The 19,616-nt window shown below is 41.0% G+C and overlaps 1 protein-coding gene across 5 annotated transcripts in view; it reads left to right on the forward strand.

Moving 5' to 3' along the window:
• LOC111248223 (uncharacterized) overlaps positions 1–19,616 on the forward strand; it is a 164,477-nt gene that overhangs the window by 129,269 nt on the left and 15,592 nt on the right. For 4 of the 5 annotated variants that reach the window (XM_086982297.1, XM_086982296.1, XM_022800162.2 and 1 more), the window contains exons 12-16: positions 9,204–9,551; positions 12,792–13,094; positions 13,480–13,654; positions 13,915–14,030; positions 14,497–14,590. In XM_086982297.1, coding sequence (XP_086838423.1) covers positions 9,204–9,551; positions 12,792–13,094; positions 13,480–13,654; positions 13,915–14,030; positions 14,497–14,590 — 1,036 coding nt within the window. The remainder of the gene's footprint in view (positions 1–9,203; positions 9,552–12,791; positions 13,095–13,479; positions 13,655–13,914; positions 14,031–14,496; positions 14,591–19,616) is intronic. The other variant, XM_086982299.1, reaches the window with a different exon arrangement.

Here is a 19,616-nt window from a genome sequence, read left to right on the forward strand (position 1 = left end):
CCTTGCGGGCTCTACGTTGACAAAGGCAAAAAATGGCGTACCATCGTTTGAAGCTGACTTACACGAACTTTTGGCAGGTCTACCTTGTTCGGTTTGTAGCGAAAGCCAATTGTGGTACGCTAAGACTTCAGCGGAGGGTAAGCGCTACACCAGGCTAGTATGAACCAGTGTTCATTTCCAAAAACCGACTCGGTACCACAATGACATAACAACTATAGGCTGGTCGAACAGCGATCGGGAAAGCAGAGAAGGCCATTGCAACCCAGTAGGCTCCACTAAGCCGTGCTTATAGAGTCTAAGGAGTAATCCTTTTTTTTTTTTAGTTTCTTTGGGCTTACGTCGACGAAAAGACTTTTAATGACAAACATGGTTTAGCTCAAACCTGCGAACTCACTAACCACTATCTTTTTCCCTGCAAATAGAATCGGCGCAGATTTGTCGCAGCACGTTAGAGGGAGGTAGCCTTATTGATTCTACCGGGGGCAAATCTAGCCGGCGGAAAAGACTTATTCTTGCTGAACGCTTTCCGACTGTGTAAGAGTGAGTGTTCGAACGAGGAGTGCTTAAAGGAAAGGGAGAGGAAAACGAAACTTCAATACTAAAAGTTCTGAAAGGCTGCAACGTTTAGTCATGTATGACAAAGTAGAGCACTACGTCGTTTCCAGTACTTTATCATACAGAGAAAGCTTTTGTACAAGTTGATCCATGTGAAAGTGAGGACCGAAAGCGAAAGCTATGATAATGTTAAGTAACCTTAAATAAAAATATTCGCTATTAGCGGGCCAACAGGACAGCGTCGAATCCTGCTTATCGCCTTAAGCGGTTATAGTCAAAATAAAGCACTTGGGAACTCTTAGATTAATAGAACAATCAATAGTTTAAATGGGAACTATTTGTTATAAAAAAAATTAAAAAGTGCCAAGTCGTAACTTGTATAGAATTGTTGTTCACGATTGCAATCAATGAACAATGGTAAGTTTTTTTTGTAAACTACCTTCAACAAATTCTATTAGTCGTGAGCATCAGAGTATGGTCCTAAGTCGTGGGTAAGTTCTAGCAATGGCACTCCTTTGGTTGTACCTATGCTTTCGGGCAATTGCCTTCATTAAGACCACCGCGAGCCTTAACTGATGTCACCATTTACCCTGCTTTATTTAACTGATTTCTTATAATATTATTACTATGGTTACAGTTATCATCAGATTGTGGTTTGTTTGTTTTGGCTAAGCCATCGGCAAAATTGATTTCGGCTGAACTGACAGTTCAACCACTAATAGTGATTCTAAACATTGACATTTGATTATGTATTGCGTTCGGAAGTGTGTAAGTAATAAATAAAGAAATTATCCGTGCGCATGCTATTGTTAGGACCATTAAAACGATAAGTAAGTTTCGAACAAGCATGTTTATCTCTAGTACGAACCGTGCCTTGCACAATTCGAGTTGGGCCTTCAGTACAATAATGGATAAAATATTTTTTATTTTCGATTTTTCATAGCAGATAGTTAAGAACTATTGATGACAGAACATGCGGAAAAAGAGTTTATAAAGTACCTCATTACTACAACAGCTTGCGATATTCTAGGGAACGTCAGTTGAAGTTATTTTAAGGAGACGTTCATTATATAGATAGCCAGCTGTACGTTCGTTTCCGGGGGGAGTGAAATATGTGCCAGATAGTGTCTAGCGTGAATTTACCCTTCGGGTCATATTCTTCCTTTCCGCTTTCTCATACGCACACATGCGTGGTATGCTCGAATAGTGAAAAAGGTGAGCATCCGTTTTCGTCAGTAAGGTCGTTGCAGCGGGGACGAGGGGTGTTGACGCGCATGCTTTACTTTTGTTTAGCGGCGCCTCGTTCCAAAGGCGGCTGGCAGGTGGAATGTAAGCGAGCAAGGTCGAAGGAAAATGTAGGATTTACATTAGGACGAAATTGCAAATACTTACTAGAAAAAAAAGCATTAGTATACTGCTAATGTCGCCGCCATTGCCATTAGCACTATTATGCTTCGGGCGTCAGTAGCGAACGTCTTACGCTACGTTGCGACGCTATATGGAGCTAAACAACAGAGCTTGGTTAGGCTGGCCCTTCTATCCACTGGATAAGCCAACATTTAGTCGCAAGAAAGACGCAGCGGCGGACCAGGCAGTGCCATGAATGTGAGGCTGAAGTTTGTGTGAACGACAAAGAAGTATCCACTACCCTGTTACAGGTGGCGCCACAGCAGCAGTACACAGAACTGCAGGAACTATTGATGCTCAAGCTGAATTTGATGTAGTGCATTGATGCTATCTCGTTGCTGTTGTTATCTTGTTATAGACTATTCTGTCTTCTAACGACTGGCTAGATAAACTGACAGCATCTGTCTAACATAGCTAGGTCTATCAGATGTACATTACTTCTAAAAAAAAAAGCAGCAAACATAAATCGCCCAAACCTGGTTGATTTCACCCCGATGACCCGCGCTATATCCGGGCCCAACACGGCTGTTGAAATAGGGGGCTGCAACACTGTGGAGATGTCTCTTCTGGTCAAGATGGCGTAGTCAGTTGGTTTTTTGCGAATTTAATCCTGGAATGGACAAGGCGTCTAGGCAGTGTTGTTATGCATTTCACCCAGAACCAAAATCTAGGGACCTATACTTTAACGGCATTAGAATCGATATAATTATGTGTTGTTTAAAAGGTGGATTGGAATATTTTTTAGAGTACAGCACGTGTATACACGTGGCCGTATAGATATTTATGCTGTACCCCCAACTGCCACCAAATCAACCTTACCTAGGTATTACGGACGCCAGAACTTAAATATAGAGGGCTGAGCAGAGGAACCAACTAATCGACATATTGGAAGTGGCTAATTTGCTTTCAGGAATATAAGAAATAGAACTGCCGCTATCAGAGTCGCCATGAATTGTCAAAAGTACCTCAAGCAATAGGTGGCTCAAGATTTAAGACATTAGTTTCTATTTGAAGGAAGCTTAAGAGGGCATAATAACTTATTGAAGTTTTGATAGGTACGCACTGACCCCGAACATACAGCTGCCGCATCTGTTGAAAATGCACCTACCGATAGGAAAAATTTTATCGATAAAAACAATTACTCTCTTTGGATGATTTTGTTTGCTTTAATAGTGAAGATCCCATTACACGATAATAAGGTCCAAGATCAATGCGCGAAGGCGGTCGTGGATGCTGGAAGTATATGTTGTCGACGTGGGATCCATAATTTTTGTTTTCGTGAAATTAGCATACTGCAAAACCCTTAGTACTTGTATATTTTCATGCTTTTGCGAAAGATTCAAACTAGGTACCTTTTCATGCCGTAAAATTCATAACATTGATACCAAATGTATCACGAGGACTAAAACGTTTCAAATAAATGCTTCCGTCAAATATTTTTTCTGTCAGAATCGGGACGCGTAATATATTTATTTTAACTTACGAGAAACTTAACAAAGCTTAGCTTCCTTACTTCGAGCTTTACGTCTGATGTCGTCGTTAGGCATTCTGTCAGACGGCTGGTTCCTAGCGCGGGATGAACGGACGTTTCTATATTCGAGCGCGAATCTAGGCCACGACCTGTTCGTAAGATTAGCAGGCAAATACGCTAGCCATCTGGCTATCACGGGGACCAATATGGTTTAAACGGATCGCTTTTGTTGCTTCGCGGGTTGTACTTCTGAACCTGTATTCGCTTTAGCTATTGCCACTGGTTTTGCATATTCGAGACCTTTAGTATTCAGTCTGAAACTGAATCCGTTCTCTTCTGATAGAAATTTTTCGCTGTTCTGAATGTTCCGCCTTATAGGATTACACTTACAAGCCGAACAAGCATACTAAAATAAAATGAACCTGATGCAATCAACAGGAATTAGATTTTAAAGGTCAATAAGCTATCTTAGAATCAATAAATCACAATGAGTTTGAGCTAGGATTAGAATGAGGACAAAACCAGTCCGATTAACGAGATTCGTCTATCTGCATAATCCAATTTTTAGATAAAAAGAACAAAATATTTTGTGGAGAGGATGGCTGCGATCTAGATACGAAAACAGTTGATGAAACCTATATAACTGCCACAGCAGGCAATGTTACATTTTTTACCAAACAGTGCGCTATACGCATCTAGATTTGGGCCAAACAAAACGACTGTGACTTCAGCTAATATATGTGAGTGTGAAAGTTCAACCATGAACCGTCTCTAATCACCGAATAAAGAGGATGCCGTTAAATTGAGGTGGCAACTGCGGGAAAACTGTTGATGAGAGTAATAATGTCCGCTACGCCCACCGACGTTCTGCTGCGAAGTCAGTCCTTTTTTAATATCAAATAGATACTTACCTCTCGAGGCCTGGGGTAAGAACGAAATTCAGATAGTTACCGAAAGCGTCTTTTTTTGTCTACAACAACGGAATGGGTTAAGTAAATTGTGGGTTCATACCAAGCTAGCTCTCCGAAGCGTGATCAAAAGCGCGCCCGGCTTCTCCTGCCGTCTATTGTTGCGCGATAAATCGACAAAGTGCCTTTCTCTTCTAAAAAGATACACTCAGAGGTACAATTCAACGCCTAGAATTCCCCCTTCCTCGATGGCACGTTTCGGACCATTTCCGCTTTTCTGGCTTTTACGGTCTCTTGTGCAGATGAACCTTTTCCGAGGCTTTTCGCTATGGTTAGAGTCAGTTCAAAGGCCGATTTATATACGCTCCCCACGGTTTGCGGGATCGCAAAGGCAGCAGGAACTGAAGGTCGATGAGAAAACTACTAAATGAATGCTACGTAATGTTATCTCTTCTTTGAAAAGTTACGGCACTGGCATTAGCCTGATTTATCGGCAGTTCTCTTAGGGTTTTTTTCACGTCGCTCCCTTTTCCCCTAGAAGAATAGAGAACGGAGAGTTTCACTGAGCGGCTCAGCAAGAAATAGGTGTCTCTCTCTGCCTCTGATTCATGCACTAACACCGAATCCCGGGGTTAGCCTGGGTATCAGATTGGCCTGAGACTCGGATTGAGCGAAAGGTAACCAAGAAGCTGTGGTGCTCCACATCTTCTACCCCGTTCTCCGCAATCTATCCCAATCTCCGCAGCTCGCTGTATCCCGATTTCCTACTTGCGGTCAGAGCAGAAAGACTCTTGTTTGTTGGTGATGACGACGTCAGTTCAGGAGAACGATAAGATGAACAGAGTAAACGAAAGATGACCACAACGACAACCAAAACGGGAAGGGCCACCCGAGGTCAAGGGAGTTCTCTTCGATAAGAATTCGTCGGTACTCAAGGTCAGGAGGCACAACGGGCATGGGAAGGTCAATGAGCATTGTACCGGGCTTGAACGGACCGCAGCCGTACCACTAAGAGAGCTCATCGTCGAGCAAAATGGAGTTCGCGTGGTAGGAACAAGCAGAAATATACGCTGCTGCTGTTTCCACTCCTGTTCCGCTCCGCCATTGATTTTCGCTGTTTGACTGGGAAAGTGAGAAAAAAAAGGAGAAATACAGGCCTAGAAGACTCGCCTATCTCTCTTAGGGCGGTGCCGGCCGCGTCCGTCGCCGATAGTTCTGGCTTCAATGCCGCAGTTGCGAGAACCAGGCCCATTGTAGTTGGGTAAGTAACGGCACCGTCTTACTTAAAGGGCGGCCAAGGCGAAACGTCTGATCTGAACTTTTGGTTCTTGCCGCCGATAGAAATATTCAAAGACTTAGTCTCGGTACGCTTCGTACAATTTTGATAAACGGACTGCTAATGTGCGGTTTGGTTTCCGGCGCCAACAAAAGCCGGACCAATAGAAGAAATAGGATGAAAATGCTGTATATAACAACGGCAAGTTTTTCACAGCGATCAAAGCGTTATTAACATAAACTATTCACACGAAAAGTAGCGGCAGGCTTATCTCATCAGCACACTGATGACCAGAGAAATACCTAATGATCTCTGATCAGATTTTGTATTTTTATATCAATTATATTGATACAAGGACCCCTTAGTTGTAACACTGTAAGGTAAATAATTAAAAAACACTTTTTATTTCACAATTTAACTTGAAATGCTTAATAACACAGGTCACGGAGTTGAAGACGCTCGCTCATTAAATCTAAACACAACACTTCCATAGAACCTATTTTTATCCCACAGTAATAGTAACCTTCACTGAGTGCAGATAATGTCCGGTAATGAGAATGACCGCCATCATTCTTTTCTTTTATGTACAGAGCAATTAATAAGATAATGCAGATAATGTTAATAAACAGAACCTGAACGTTATGCAATAGACAGGTCGGCTGCTCAGCCAAATATCACGGCGTTACGTACGGCCTAACGCTGATGTGCATGTCATCATTCATGTAAACAGGACAGGAAATAAGAGTGAAGGGGTATCTGTGAGCATAAGCGGATAGAACAGGTCGAATTAGCCTTGCTTTGCATGAAGCAAACCTATATCACTACTCAGAATTAGGACAGAGACGCGACTGAAATGGCGAAAACCAAGTAACTAAAAAGTACGTCAACGAGACTTTTTGTCTCACTAAGGGAAACCAGTACCTTTCTCGAAACGGTACTTTGAGATTTTTCAAAATAGTCGTCTTTTTCGAGATCCTTTAAATCAGTATTAGGGTTTCTAGTTGAGTGGCGCACGTCTTGGCAGCCCTAGCTCTTCAAACAGCAGTTGTCGCAGTTCGGAGAGGTTTGCGTAGGTTAAAAAAGAGAGAAGAAGAAAGAACTGGTTGGAAAGTATCTGCAGAGACAATAATAACTAGCCTTTACTAACTACAACTTGAACTTCGTTGTTCAACTTGTTTCCGGCCAATTAAGCTTACTTAAAACAGTGCGGATGATATCCTTTCTTTGTCGGCACTGCCTTAGCAAAATTGAGGCAACTATCGGTTCCCCCATGTAGATAGAAGAAGAACAAAATGGGGTGAAACTATGTATCTTTAATGCTGCATAAGTCACTACATGGATCGGGAGAAATGTTCCGCCAAAGGTGATAGTTTTGAAGAAAGTAATCACTAGCTTATGCTTATTTTGGATCTACCAATTCCTGTGCTTCGAGAGCTTTTAAGGCTTTTTCATATCTCTTACTAGTAAGCCGCACTGTTTCCATTGCAGTTGGAAGGTACAGCTGTTTGAAATCGGCATACTCCCACATCTTCACTAGGTGGGTGTGTTTGGCTACTTGTCTTGTAGTAAAAGCGTTGTGGTGAGCAGGCCGATGTTCATTTTCGTTAGGGCTATAATAAACCGTCACTGACCAGTGAACAATGTAATATTATTTTTATCAACTTCAGTGCTTACCGTCACTTCCTTGTGTCGAAGGGGTGAGGTCATCTCAAAGTTCTGTTGAGGTTACTGTCTTCTGTTGCTATTGCCCTTTATCAGCCAGCGAAAACGACAGTAGCAACTGTGCCTTAAGGAACCGACTATGTTTCGTTGCACGAACCAAAGGAAAGAGTTACTGTCAGAATGTTGGCTAGGCGAACTAGTTCGAAAGTTTCTACATAAGCAAGGTCGTTAAGTTTCCGCTACATGGTTGGCCCTACGCTCGTGATTCTACGGTCGGAGACTGTTTGTCTCGAAGACCCTGTTTCGTTTGTTTGTCGTTGCCGCTGCTGGATCTGCTGTTGCTCTGCTAATATTTGAAGGCTGCTGCGCATGCGTTTGCGTCGCTGCTACTCATAGACGCAGACAGGCAATAAAAGTACACGATAAGATCAAGATAAACAAGACGAAAAACTCTGAAGGCAACGGGGCACAGGATTCCTATAAACAATTCAAGGGTTGCTTGTCTGGTCTGCGGCCTTTGTTGTCCTTGATTGATATAAGGGAAGCGATTGTGTGGTTGCCATTGTCCAGTAGCTTTTCCCATGTTTCTTCGAAAGGAAACGTGATTCCAGAGAGGTATTTACAAGCTCTGTTAACGCGTTCACCTTTCTACGCTCTGTTACGCGTTTAATAAGATCATGAGCCTAATAAAATTTTCGCATAACCGAGTGTAGAAGTAGCCAGACGGTACATTTCTACTGATGAGATCATCCTAATAATAAGAGGTTGGGTTGCCTTTAAAGCAGCTGATATAGGTTAGAAACATTTAGTTATTATGTAGAGCTCATTAATGTGAGGGTTGAAAGCAAATATTGATATGTCAGTAAGTGCTATAAACGCTAGCTAAAAATTTGCCAAGAAAATACAAGATTGTTTAGCGTACTTCAAATAACAATTCTGTGTGTGGTAGTGTGTGTGTGTGTATGACTCGAATAGGTCGCAACTCGGCCTCCGAAACGACCCTTGAAAGGAAGCGCAATATTTGCCATACTAAAAACAAATATGTTATCTGTATAAGTCATTTTAAACTATAATGTGCTCTTATAGGGTTGGAAATGAGTAAACTCAACCAATGAAGGATTTTTCTGTTAAATAAGCGCTTTCAAACTTTCGTTGAAGCCTCTCTATATGAGGTCAATCTTATTAATGACGAAATTTAATATTAATATGTACAACATATGGCTTGGATGCAATGTAGGCAAATGTCATGCAAAAATTCATATTAGCAAAACGTTTATGTATTCTACCTATCCGACACGGGTATTTTGAAAGGCAACAGTGGGCTTATCTCAAGGATTTGTTGTTGGACCTAATCTATTACGCATATACTATCAAATGCCAAACTGCAATTGTAATTACCCATAGAAAATTGCTGCTGAGTCTTAATTTAATAATTACTGAGAGAGCAATGGATTACCCATTGCATGCTATTTCATAGAGACAAGTCTATCTCTACTAAGACGGAGGGGGCTCAGGTCCTCTTCTCCAGAAATGTAGCTCGTCCATCGCGGTGTGGAACCTGATTACAATGACTTTAGACCGTTGATCCGGTTTCACTTGCCGCTCCCTTCAGTCAATCCGTAGCAGTATCAGAAGAAGATATGAGTTGGTCCAAAGCGATGCGGAATTAAAAACTAACGGATAACAGTCTAGCTGGTCTATATATGTAAGAGCGCCAGAACGATGGTTATAATGCGCGTGACAGATGAACTGATAAAATGATCGAGCATCTAACAGAACTTCTCGGTAACCCCAGACATTCACGTTTTCAACAGTTACATTAAATTACGTACACACATAGAATTGCTAGAACACTTAGATGTAATCGGAAATCGTTATAGACCTACCGCAAACTATTTTCGTCTTTTTCGTCGGGCACCTGTAGGGCCTTCAGTGGAGCGATTTCGTGGCACTTCAGACATCGGGTAGCACCGAGGGCCACACAGCTGGCGAATGTGGGTCGCCTGGTTCTCCCGAGCCAACCGGCACCTTCAGCTATAACACACGGCACCAACAACCACAACAACAAGGATCGCCATCGAGTGTTAGCAGATGCACAAGTACCAGTGTAAATAGTAATACCTCATCCAAGCAGATCCCAAGCCCTTCTCAAAATCCGGCGAAAGCTACGAGCATCTTCAGCATGGAGGGAGCCCGCAAGAAGGAAGCTATGTGGGATCTGTTTCAATCTGAATGCATGTTCCTTTATGACCATCTAATGGTTCTTAAAAATGTGAGCAGGTTTCACTCAAATCATTATTTTTTAAAATTGTACCTTTCTATCATATGACACCCTTGTTTTCTCAGAGAGATCGTCGACTTTTGATAAGTAGAACCTAAAGGGTAATAAAAAAAGGGTTCTTGAGGCGAAACGTGTACAGTGATTTCATGGGCCTGCCAGCTTAACCCCACGCCTCTTCCGCTGTTAATTTACCTGATTTCATTTATTGATGTTACATCGAAACCAGTAGCTGCTATTCTTGTGTAAGTGCCTTATCGCACCTAAGCCGTTATCCTTTCGCAGTTAGCTCATAGGTCTGCTCAAAAATGAACGACCTGATTTACGTTACATTTAATACAATGCATAAACTATAGCGTAATTACCATATTGTACCCTTGCTTGACATATTGCTGGATAGTTCACCGATACGTTTTAGACGTCAAGTTTCTCCAGAAGTAGTTGGTGATTATTATTATTTTGCTTATTTCGTCACTATGTCTTGGACAACAATCCTGCATAGAAAATTATCTAAATGTTTACCCTTTAAACAACATTTTCGTGTTGAAAAGTCAGTTGCAAGAACATCTTTGATCGGTCTAGATCTATCGATTGGCTTAAAGGACTAGCACCAGTAATGCGCTGCCGTATGTGTAGAACAGATGCCTTTTATATTTCTCCTAGAAAATATTTCCTGGAATATGTTCCAAAAAGATTTCTTTAATTAAAATGTTAGCCATATAAGCCATCTCAATCTTAGAATTAACATTTATGAAAGATTCAGTCAAAAACCGTTGAAAATCTCTCTGAATAAATTTTCGTTCCATTTCAGCGTACAATAATATATTTTTTTGCTCTTTTCATTGTGAAATGCCCATTTTGGGAACGAAAATGTGTTAAATTTTTACTTGGTTCTTCGCAAGCTGGTTGGCTCCAAGAAATTTTATTGTTTTGTCAATTCGATCTTCTTCACCGAGTATTGATTAGGAAAAGGTTTTATCAAAATCAGCTTTATTTCAATTGCTTCATCCTTCAGGATTTTCTAGAAATACACTTAAAAGACTATTCAAAACTGCGGTAAGTCTTCATGAGCAAAGCGAGGTTTCATCCCACCCCAATATTACATACGTAAACCGATGTAATTAATCATACATCTTTGCTTAGCTCGTCGAGATCTATTGATTGATAGAAAAAAAAAAACACATTTACAGTATAGAGCATCACGGTAAGTTTTCGGTTTTATTTTTAACTTAAAAGCTGAGATTTACGTATTAAAACATATATTATGATCGGAGACGGTCCTTCGAGAGCTTTTGACTCGTATCTGAAGCGACTCTTCCTGTATAGAACTCTATAAATAATATTTGTTTAGTAGATATTTGTAATGTAAACGTAATATTAGATAATGTATAAATATTTGTAGTTTACATTTATTTATACTGTTATATTAATTATCTTATTATATTTCTTTGGTCAAGTCGGTTTCAAATAATTTCGTTTGGTAGAGGTATTTCTATTACTTTGTTCGAACCATAATCAGTTACTTCGCTGGAATAATTCCGCTTTCTTAGTCGAATATCGCAGTAACCTCTTCAATCAATCTACTACATTTATTCTTGCGTACGTATAACTTAACTCGGTTTAAAAGTTCTCAATATAGAAACCCAAAAATTGTACTCAATTTGTTGTATGTAAAACTAATCTCTAGCCGTGCACGCGGCGCTAGTTTACCTAACCTAGGCTCAGTGCACCCGTCCTACAGCTATCCCCGCTTTCTAATAAGAACAGTATAATAATTTGATCTATTTAGTTTTCTTTTTAACATTTAGTTGGCGTTTATTTAGTTTATTTTTCTAAATGAATTCCACTGCTCGGGAAAAATATTTACCCGCCAGAAAAATATAAATTATACATGCAGAGATGGTTCGGATTTTACTATTTTGGGGACTAATTAATTTAGCAGCACATCTCCTTTCTTCGTCTCCTAGAGATAAAAGAGACTGGCTTCCGGATAAACATACTCGCAGACTTGAAAAAAATCAATAGAGCTGTTGAATATTCCATTTTCTATAAACTACTGAGGTGAGAGTCACCATTTTATGACTAATCAAAAAATATCTTTCAAATTCAGTATTGCGATAATTTTGTAGACTGAAAAAATAAACAACTTTTTAGGTATAAACTTTTGGAAGCAAATCGCAAAAACTAACAATTTGACCAAATTAATCTTACGCTGTATAGGGTGTATGGAAAAAACAAAATCCTCCCAGGTAAAAGTAATTCTAATGGATACGCGCATCCCTTACCAGGATGAAGCTCTACCGACCCAAGAAAAGGCCCAATTCGACCACTCTACGGACACGGCTTGGGCCATACAACCGAGCAGACACTGAGTTTCGGTAGTAAACTAGAGTCCACACATAAGCTCTGTCCCCGACCTGTTTTGCGATCAAGCATATACTATTTTACCTGTGTAGAGATAAAAGTTAATCACATTTATAATGACAGAGGTAACGTCGAGTATCGGCAGCCTGATAGTCTGTGGCCTAATATTTTCTTCGCCCCTTAATGTTCTTGAACAGTAGTGCAGCGTTATTTTCAAACGTGGATGATGAAAAAGAAGTTGCCGTCCTTTGTTTAAGACCAATAAAATTAATATTGCGCTGTATAAGAAAAAACAAATAGTATCCTCTAACGGGTAAAAGTCCTTGTTCTATCGGCACCAATTTCCACGCAGACCCTTCCACTGGGGAATTTTAGCAGCCTACAAAATAGCCCAGTCCATTTTCGCTAAGGGGTCGTTTTGGGTCGGACAAGCCCGAGCATTATAGATAGATAGGCGTCGATTCATCGAAGTATGGAAAGGTTTTTTTATTGTCGACAACTTATGCAAGGAAATCGTATATCTAGTATGACCAATATTATTTATTATAGGAGGCCATGGGGGGCTAAGGGGCAAGCTGAGACTCCTAGGAACTGAGTGAGACAATGTTTTCCAGCTAGCTTAAGCAACTCGCGAGGCACTTAACTCCGCCGTAGTGTTATGTGCTGATAGAGAAAAAGAGGGGGAGAACCCCTTAACCTTCTTACAGCGACACGTAGACGATTCCGCATTAACAACACATACTGATGTGATAGTTGGCCACTGCTTTCATGCAATAGCAGCAGTGTTGGTACGTGATATAATTCTAGGACCTTAGGGCATGGTTTTTTCCTTAAATTTGCGTCCTATTTCATCGCCGTGTCTTAATACAGGTATTTATGGAACCGCTGAAGAAGATTCAGGTCGAAGGTTACGCAATGTTCGCGGAACCCGAAGTGTTGTTTGGAAATTTAGATGAACTGTGTTGCGTCACATACGGATTTTGCAAGGAGTTTATCCTGTTATTAAGCACCGACAGCGTTTCAACAGGCGATATGCTGCTTAAGCTATTCACAAAAAGTTGCAAGGTAACTGCTATGAGGCAGGCCTACCATCGTTACACACTCAATTATATCAACGCGTTAAATTACCTTGAAACGCTGCGTCGACAGATCGAGTTCGTCGAATTTGAAAAGGTAAGTAAGTAAGTGTTCAAAGTGCTCATTACGTCAAAAGGGCAACAATCTATCCATAATGCCGACAGATTTTGCTTATGTGATTAGTCGTACGGCAAATTTAACAACGATTCCAATGAAACACAGTAAATCTAGAGCAGCTCGATTTTAGAGGCCTACAGAAAGTTACAATTAAATGACAATCGTGCGCGTATCGAGCGTAATAATAATTGTTATCGTGTGAATTTGTCCCTTGAAGACAGGGAACATGTTAAACTTGCTAAGAACCAAGGCTCGTGTGTCTTGTTGCCGAAGGCATGAGGATAAAGTGAAACTTTCTCTGACAGTAATTATTTATCGCTGCCATATCAGTAACGTTATGTTGGTCTGTGTTATACTGTTTTAGTGGTGTTATAAGGACGTGCGGTGCAAGAAGCTGCAGCTACCGGATTTGCTCGTATCTCCGGTGCAACACATCATGCGAGTGCCGCTGGTACTGCGTAAAATTGAATCCCGTTCAGATGAAGATCAGGAGCGTGCCGCTATAGGATCGATCCTCGAAGCTGAAGAAAATTCGCTGCGTACGTTGCCTCGCCTGGAATAAGCCATCTATCATTTATCCAAGGAAATTGTCATAATACACAAATTGTCAGGTCTCCGCAGAGTTAGGGTCTGTGTAGTCGATGTGGAAATTATCGGGCCGGTCGCATAAAATAACGATACTATCACGCCGCTGATCGGCTGTAGAAAATGATATTCATTAATGCTGGCGGCGTAAAAAGATCCTTTCTGTCCATCAGACGCTGCCTAATAACTATCAACCTAATCCTTAAACTTACAGGCGAGCTTGATGATAAAATGAAATGGTTAAAAAACTTTGAGCGTCTTCTAGAGATCCAAAGAAATATTGTGTGGCCTTCCGTCACTGAACTCGATGCCAAGACCTTTGTGCCTGAGGTAAGTCAAACTGACAAAAGATGTCTCTTCAAATTATAGCAGAATAGCTAATGTTTACTTTTATATTTAGTGTAACTTTTAAACTTTAATGCATTCTGAAATAGTTGTCGGATGAACTTAGGCGCAATCGATTAACTATATGATGCCGACTGATCTTGCGTTCGCCAACGTTAAAATATTACTACTACAGGCTCTAGCGAGGCAAAGGGAATAAAAGGCCGTAGGATGTTGATCTATACCCCTATCTAAGCATACGCATAGGATACATATATATAATTAATATGGTTATAGCAATTAATGTAACGGTAAAACGTTTATCATTCCGCTAATACTAACAGTTACCCCGATCCGTGTTTGTTCGAATGGTGATTTTCTTACTGCTACTGTTGTCGATCCCATGAAAACGTTCTGTATCCTGGTTGGGTCCCGTCTATACTGACCGTCGGTTGTTGTTGCCCACGGATAGTTTTTGAAGCCGGCGTTAAGTCGTCAACCGTGCGAAAAACTTATCGTGAGCCCTAAACGCCAGATCGTTCTCGAGGGAATTCTCACGCTTATGGGTAAGTAGTGCGCCGAACTAAGCGCTCTAATTAAGTATTGGTTATAGATAATTTACGCGCTGTTAACGCTGGCAGGCTTTTTTTTTATTAAAAGTGATGACCCAATGTACCAGATTAAACTAAATCCTCGATCCGTTTAGGTTTTCAAAACAATCGGTATTTTAGAGAGACTCCACTGGTCTCTAGCAATTGTTCCTATGGTAAAGTGTTTTGTATCTTTAGGGCACCGCTCTTAAACGTATCGATGGCTAGATTAGTGAGCAAACACCGTCGAGCAAACATCGGGAAAAAGAGTTACAGGACCGGAGAAATCCTCTGTCTGAAATAATGAACGGATTAGATCACTTGTCATTTCTAATTAGTACAAGATGTAACTCGCCTGGGTATTGAAACATTTTTGTCTTTAATTTAGTTCGCCAACAAGAACAGGACGACCAGTTTCAATAATTCCATTAGTTTAACTGAAAACTTTAGTCAGCTAAAGGGCTAAAGAGCTGGTGACAATTATGATGATTTCTCTACGTATGCGAGTACAAGCAAAACATATTATAATTGGCTTGTTTGTAAATTGTTTATAATATTGTTTTATCCTATTTGCTTAATTACCTAGTCAAGCCCTGGAGCAATGCATCTAACAAAGACCTCAGAGATAGTATAGCAAAGTAATGTTACCAATATACAAACGAACGTCTGGGGAATCGAGCTAAGCCAAATTCGTTAAGACCTCATGATTCGTCTCTGAAATCTGATGGACGAATCTGATCGAATAAACTTGAACGGCTCTTTACGATTGTGTTTTGATATCGTCTCTGTACCCGTGGTAGAACCATCGATGATGAGTACAATAAAAGAAAAAACACACTTCACAGACCAGATATTTGAAATTAATAAGCTGAGCAGATTTCTCAATGACTGAAAACTGCAGAAACAGACACAATAAATAGCCAGTTTCTAGTCGCTTCTAGTCGTTTCTAGTCGAGTCGCTAAAAGACTTTGGTTATAATAAATTCCTAAATTGTACCTACCTGCTAAAGCGCTTGAGTACTTATGTGGAAATAAATGATTAGGTAAACTATGCCAAATGTATCCTAACACTATTGCACAGACTCAATGAGCAAAAAAGACATTTTATAGGAAAGCTAAGCCGACTTTGATCTGAATGAAAGGTAGCCTGTATGCGGTAAAGACGAGCAAACGCCTCTTCGTACAGCAACGCAAAGATTTAATTAAGTTTCGATGTTAGCAAAACCCTAGAATTCCGTACGTTTAGCCCGGTCTCGGTGAAATTCAATTAATAATTTTTTTGCTTTAATAACTTTTTTAATAAGCTTTTGCGGTTCATTTTTTTCGTTTCTTCATGCAGTAGCGTCACAAGTTTATGGTGACTAACTAACGGCTGGAACGTTGGGCGTGCAAATGTGCTTGGGTTGGGGGAACAGGAGCTCAAGGCTAATACAATTAAGTGTGATACCCAGAGATGAGAATTTCCTGGATATCTCCGGGGCTTGAATTGTTGATTTTGGCGAGAACGTGATAAAAGGGAGACGTTTAGTTTCGTCTCTTTTGCCGGTGTCCTTATTCGTAGCTAGCTATGTTATGGGTGATGATGGTTACGGGCTGTCAGTTTGCCTCTTCATGCGTCTGCGATCAGATCAAGGGCTGAAGAATCCTATGGTTCAATCCCAAGGAAAACCATTTTGACAAAACAAAAGCTTTGTGTCGGTTGTCTCTTTTTAGAGATTTCCGTCGCCGCCAACCCACTCGCGCCTTTTTTCTTCTCCAATCCACTTTTTTTGTCTTCTCTGAAGTAAGGTTGGCTGGTGAATCTTTGCGGTATAGAAGCGGAGTCGAAGCTTCAAGTCGTATGAGTATCTGCCACGTTGAGTTCGGCAAGGTAAACAAGGAATTGTTTCAACTGAGCCAAGTAACAGCAAAAAGCCTTAAAAACTTCATTTGGTGCACGTCAGTGTTTCTGGACGTGCAGCTTTGCTGCGAATAATTTTTTAAAACGTTTTTTTTTTTAATATAGCTATATTTTACCTCCTCTTGCATTTTCGATCTTGCAGTAAACGATTTGTGTTTCGCGTTTTTTGTGCTTTAGAAGGATTAAAAAAGCAACTCATTAACATTTCTCGTTATTTTACGAATTATTGACGCCATACGCGTGCCGCAACAGTGTTATTGCGGACCCACCAAAACCAGCGTTAACGGCAAACGCTCGACGATATCTCGCTAACGACGACGCACAACGGCAAAGACGATAGTAGAATTATTCTTCGTCGTCAGTTTCGTCATGTGACAGAATAGTTGGGCCGCGATTCTGGCTGGGTTTGGACGGTGTCTTTGCATTGCTGCTGCCATCGCGCTCTGCTCATTATCATATTTTCTCATCCGGTCTCTGTCGACGTCGAAAACGGTTCTCGACGACCGCAACAACTGCAATAGCGACTTTTTTTTTTCTTAGCTTTTCAAAATGTTTGCCCCGTCGATGAACCTGCTGACGCTAGCAGTCCTAGTAATTCAATTGAGATAGCAAGTGCAAGAGGGAGAAGCTGTGGTTGATCACACAGGACACGCTGGGCAATTGCAGCACAAACAAACCATTCAGTTACCGGCAGGCAAGAACTGTGCGTTCGCGGAACGAACGATCGACGGCGGAAACAAAGGAGAAAGCATGCGCCGTGTGAACTGCGGTCACAATCTCAAAGCCAGTCAGCCAGGCAGAGAGGAGATGGAACTGAGTTAAATGGAGAAACGCAGCTGGTTCTCGTCGATCAAATTTTGTCTAATTAATTGAACCATGGACAGCTAAACGACTGTATAACTAAAGACTAGTTTTTTTTTTTTTGTTTGGGCCAATCGTCCCTGGTTCTAAACGTAATCGAAAAAGTGAGCGAAAAATAAACACAACTTTTCGAACCTGAACCAGGTTACACCAATAAATTGGTACAACGAAAAAAAAAAACTGGGCCTCTCCCATTCTGCTAAGCAAGCATGTAGCAGCTTTGCAGCATATCACGCCGTTAGTAGTAAATTTGACCTAAAGTCGTTATTTGAATGAGTATGCCATGAGCCAGCTAGAAGACCTGCTTGGGGCATAGCAACTGCTGCTCGTCCAACAGTCGACGACACAACCCAGCGCAGTTGCCTTACCTTAGCGTTTATGATCAACTATTATCACTAATAATAATAATTTTGAATGGTAAAATAAAATCTATTTAGAACAGACATTTTTTCTGCTGTCTTTCTTGATTGTGGCTTGAAACATGACTGCACAAAAGCATGGCGGAGCCCCTGTGTTTTAAATGATTACTGAATTAGTGCTGACAGGAGAACCCATCGCATTGATTTGGCTTAAATTATCTTTCCAATTTCAATTCTATTGATTATACATCACCGTTCCTCTTCTCATTGGAACTATTGAATAGAACTTCAAGAAGGATTTGTATCCTTTTAGTTATCGGTGCTCGGCTGTATATCGCTGACTCGACTCGCTCGCTCCAAGCAAACAGAAGGGCAATATTACTGTTACAGTTATACGTGTCACTCTCATATATCTACTTGGAAATACATGCCAACGTTTATGCTGAGTCCGAAAAGATCTACGTGGACCTTTCTTAATGTGCGATTAACTTGTGGTTTTCAAACTCGGGAACGGTATTGCCAAGTTTGCTCTGTCGAATTTATTACTTCAAAACCTCAAGTGACCAACTCAATGAGGAGACGGTGCGAACTTTTTCGGATTAGGGGGTGAAACGTTCGGAGCTATTCTCGGAAAGAGCTCTATTCAGTCTCCAAGTGCTAGGCTCTGCAACAACCGGAGCGTCTCGAAGCATCCTCATGTGATATTTTCAGAAACAATACTAGTGAGTAATTAAATAATACGTAAGACCCCTTACCCGGGACACCCGTCCGGCGCTATTCCTTAATACCATAAGCGTCTCGATTAGCTATACTGCGTACGCTTTACATTTTGCGAATGGAACGAATTTCCCTAGCCTTCTAAACTTGTTCTCTAAACAATTTTAGATGTTGGTTCACGGTGATTCTAAATGCCAACCTGAGTGACTGACTAGGTTTGACGCCAGACCTTAGGGGCACAAAAGGCAACAGTGCAAGAGAAGACGTAATTACTCCATTACTTGCTCCTCAAACCTGGAAGTTGCTATTTCTTCAGCTCATGCTGCAGTCCAGTTTGTGTCCACCATAGGTAGCGCAAGCGAAAGGTTTACTTCCTTCTAAAGTACTTTTCCGGACAAAGCCATACAACTTCCCCGCACAAACTGGCGAGAAATGCCATCTAAGATAACCTCCTCCATTAAACGCCGGATAATTTTAACAAAACTGAACTGAAAGTGGCTTTTGATGGATCAAGCAGAAAGTGTCTAACAGTATACTCCACATCGCTTCTAACAGTTATGTGGGTTTCCCAGCAGCGTCCTTCTACTTTATGTCCATTGTAGTTATAGAGTCACTGGAACGGGCGAGCATGGCCTTAGTCGTTTGCCGAGCGCTGGGAAACACGCTTGACATATAACAGCCAACGATCTCATCTATAGAGCACTTTCGAGCGTCTCCTCAAAATGTCCAGGAAAAGTCTACTTGACCTATCAACGAATTCGGCTTGGTAACTAGACGGAACTACTGTCGCTTTTTGGCCGCTTCAAAAATCCCTGTTTCTGGGCATAATTTTTTAGGACAGCCTCGCGTAACTAAAGAGTTCAAGCACTGTGCAGGGCAATCAGGCCAAAAAAAATAATACGCTAAAAATGCGGGAAGCTGGGGGTTCAAGTGTTTCTACCCGGTTGGGACCTAAACGCTGGAAGTTGTTGTAAAAAGATTCGGCACATTTTCGCAAAACTTTGAAAGGCACTTGTGTGTGGATCGAAAAATGTATTCGGAAGCAAAGGGCACCTTTGCCAATGATCTTCTTTATTCGTTGTTCAAAGAGGCAATGCAGATGCAGTACTCTGTCTGGTTGTTCACTATTACATTCAGTCTCTTTACACTGTCTGGGTATATAGAT

The sequence above is a fragment of the Varroa destructor genome, unplaced genomic scaffold (assembly GCF_002443255.2).
Source record: "Varroa destructor unplaced genomic scaffold, Vdes_3.0 BEIS01000003.1, whole genome shotgun sequence".
Lineage (NCBI taxonomy): Eukaryota > Metazoa > Arthropoda > Arachnida > Mesostigmata > Varroidae > Varroa > Varroa destructor.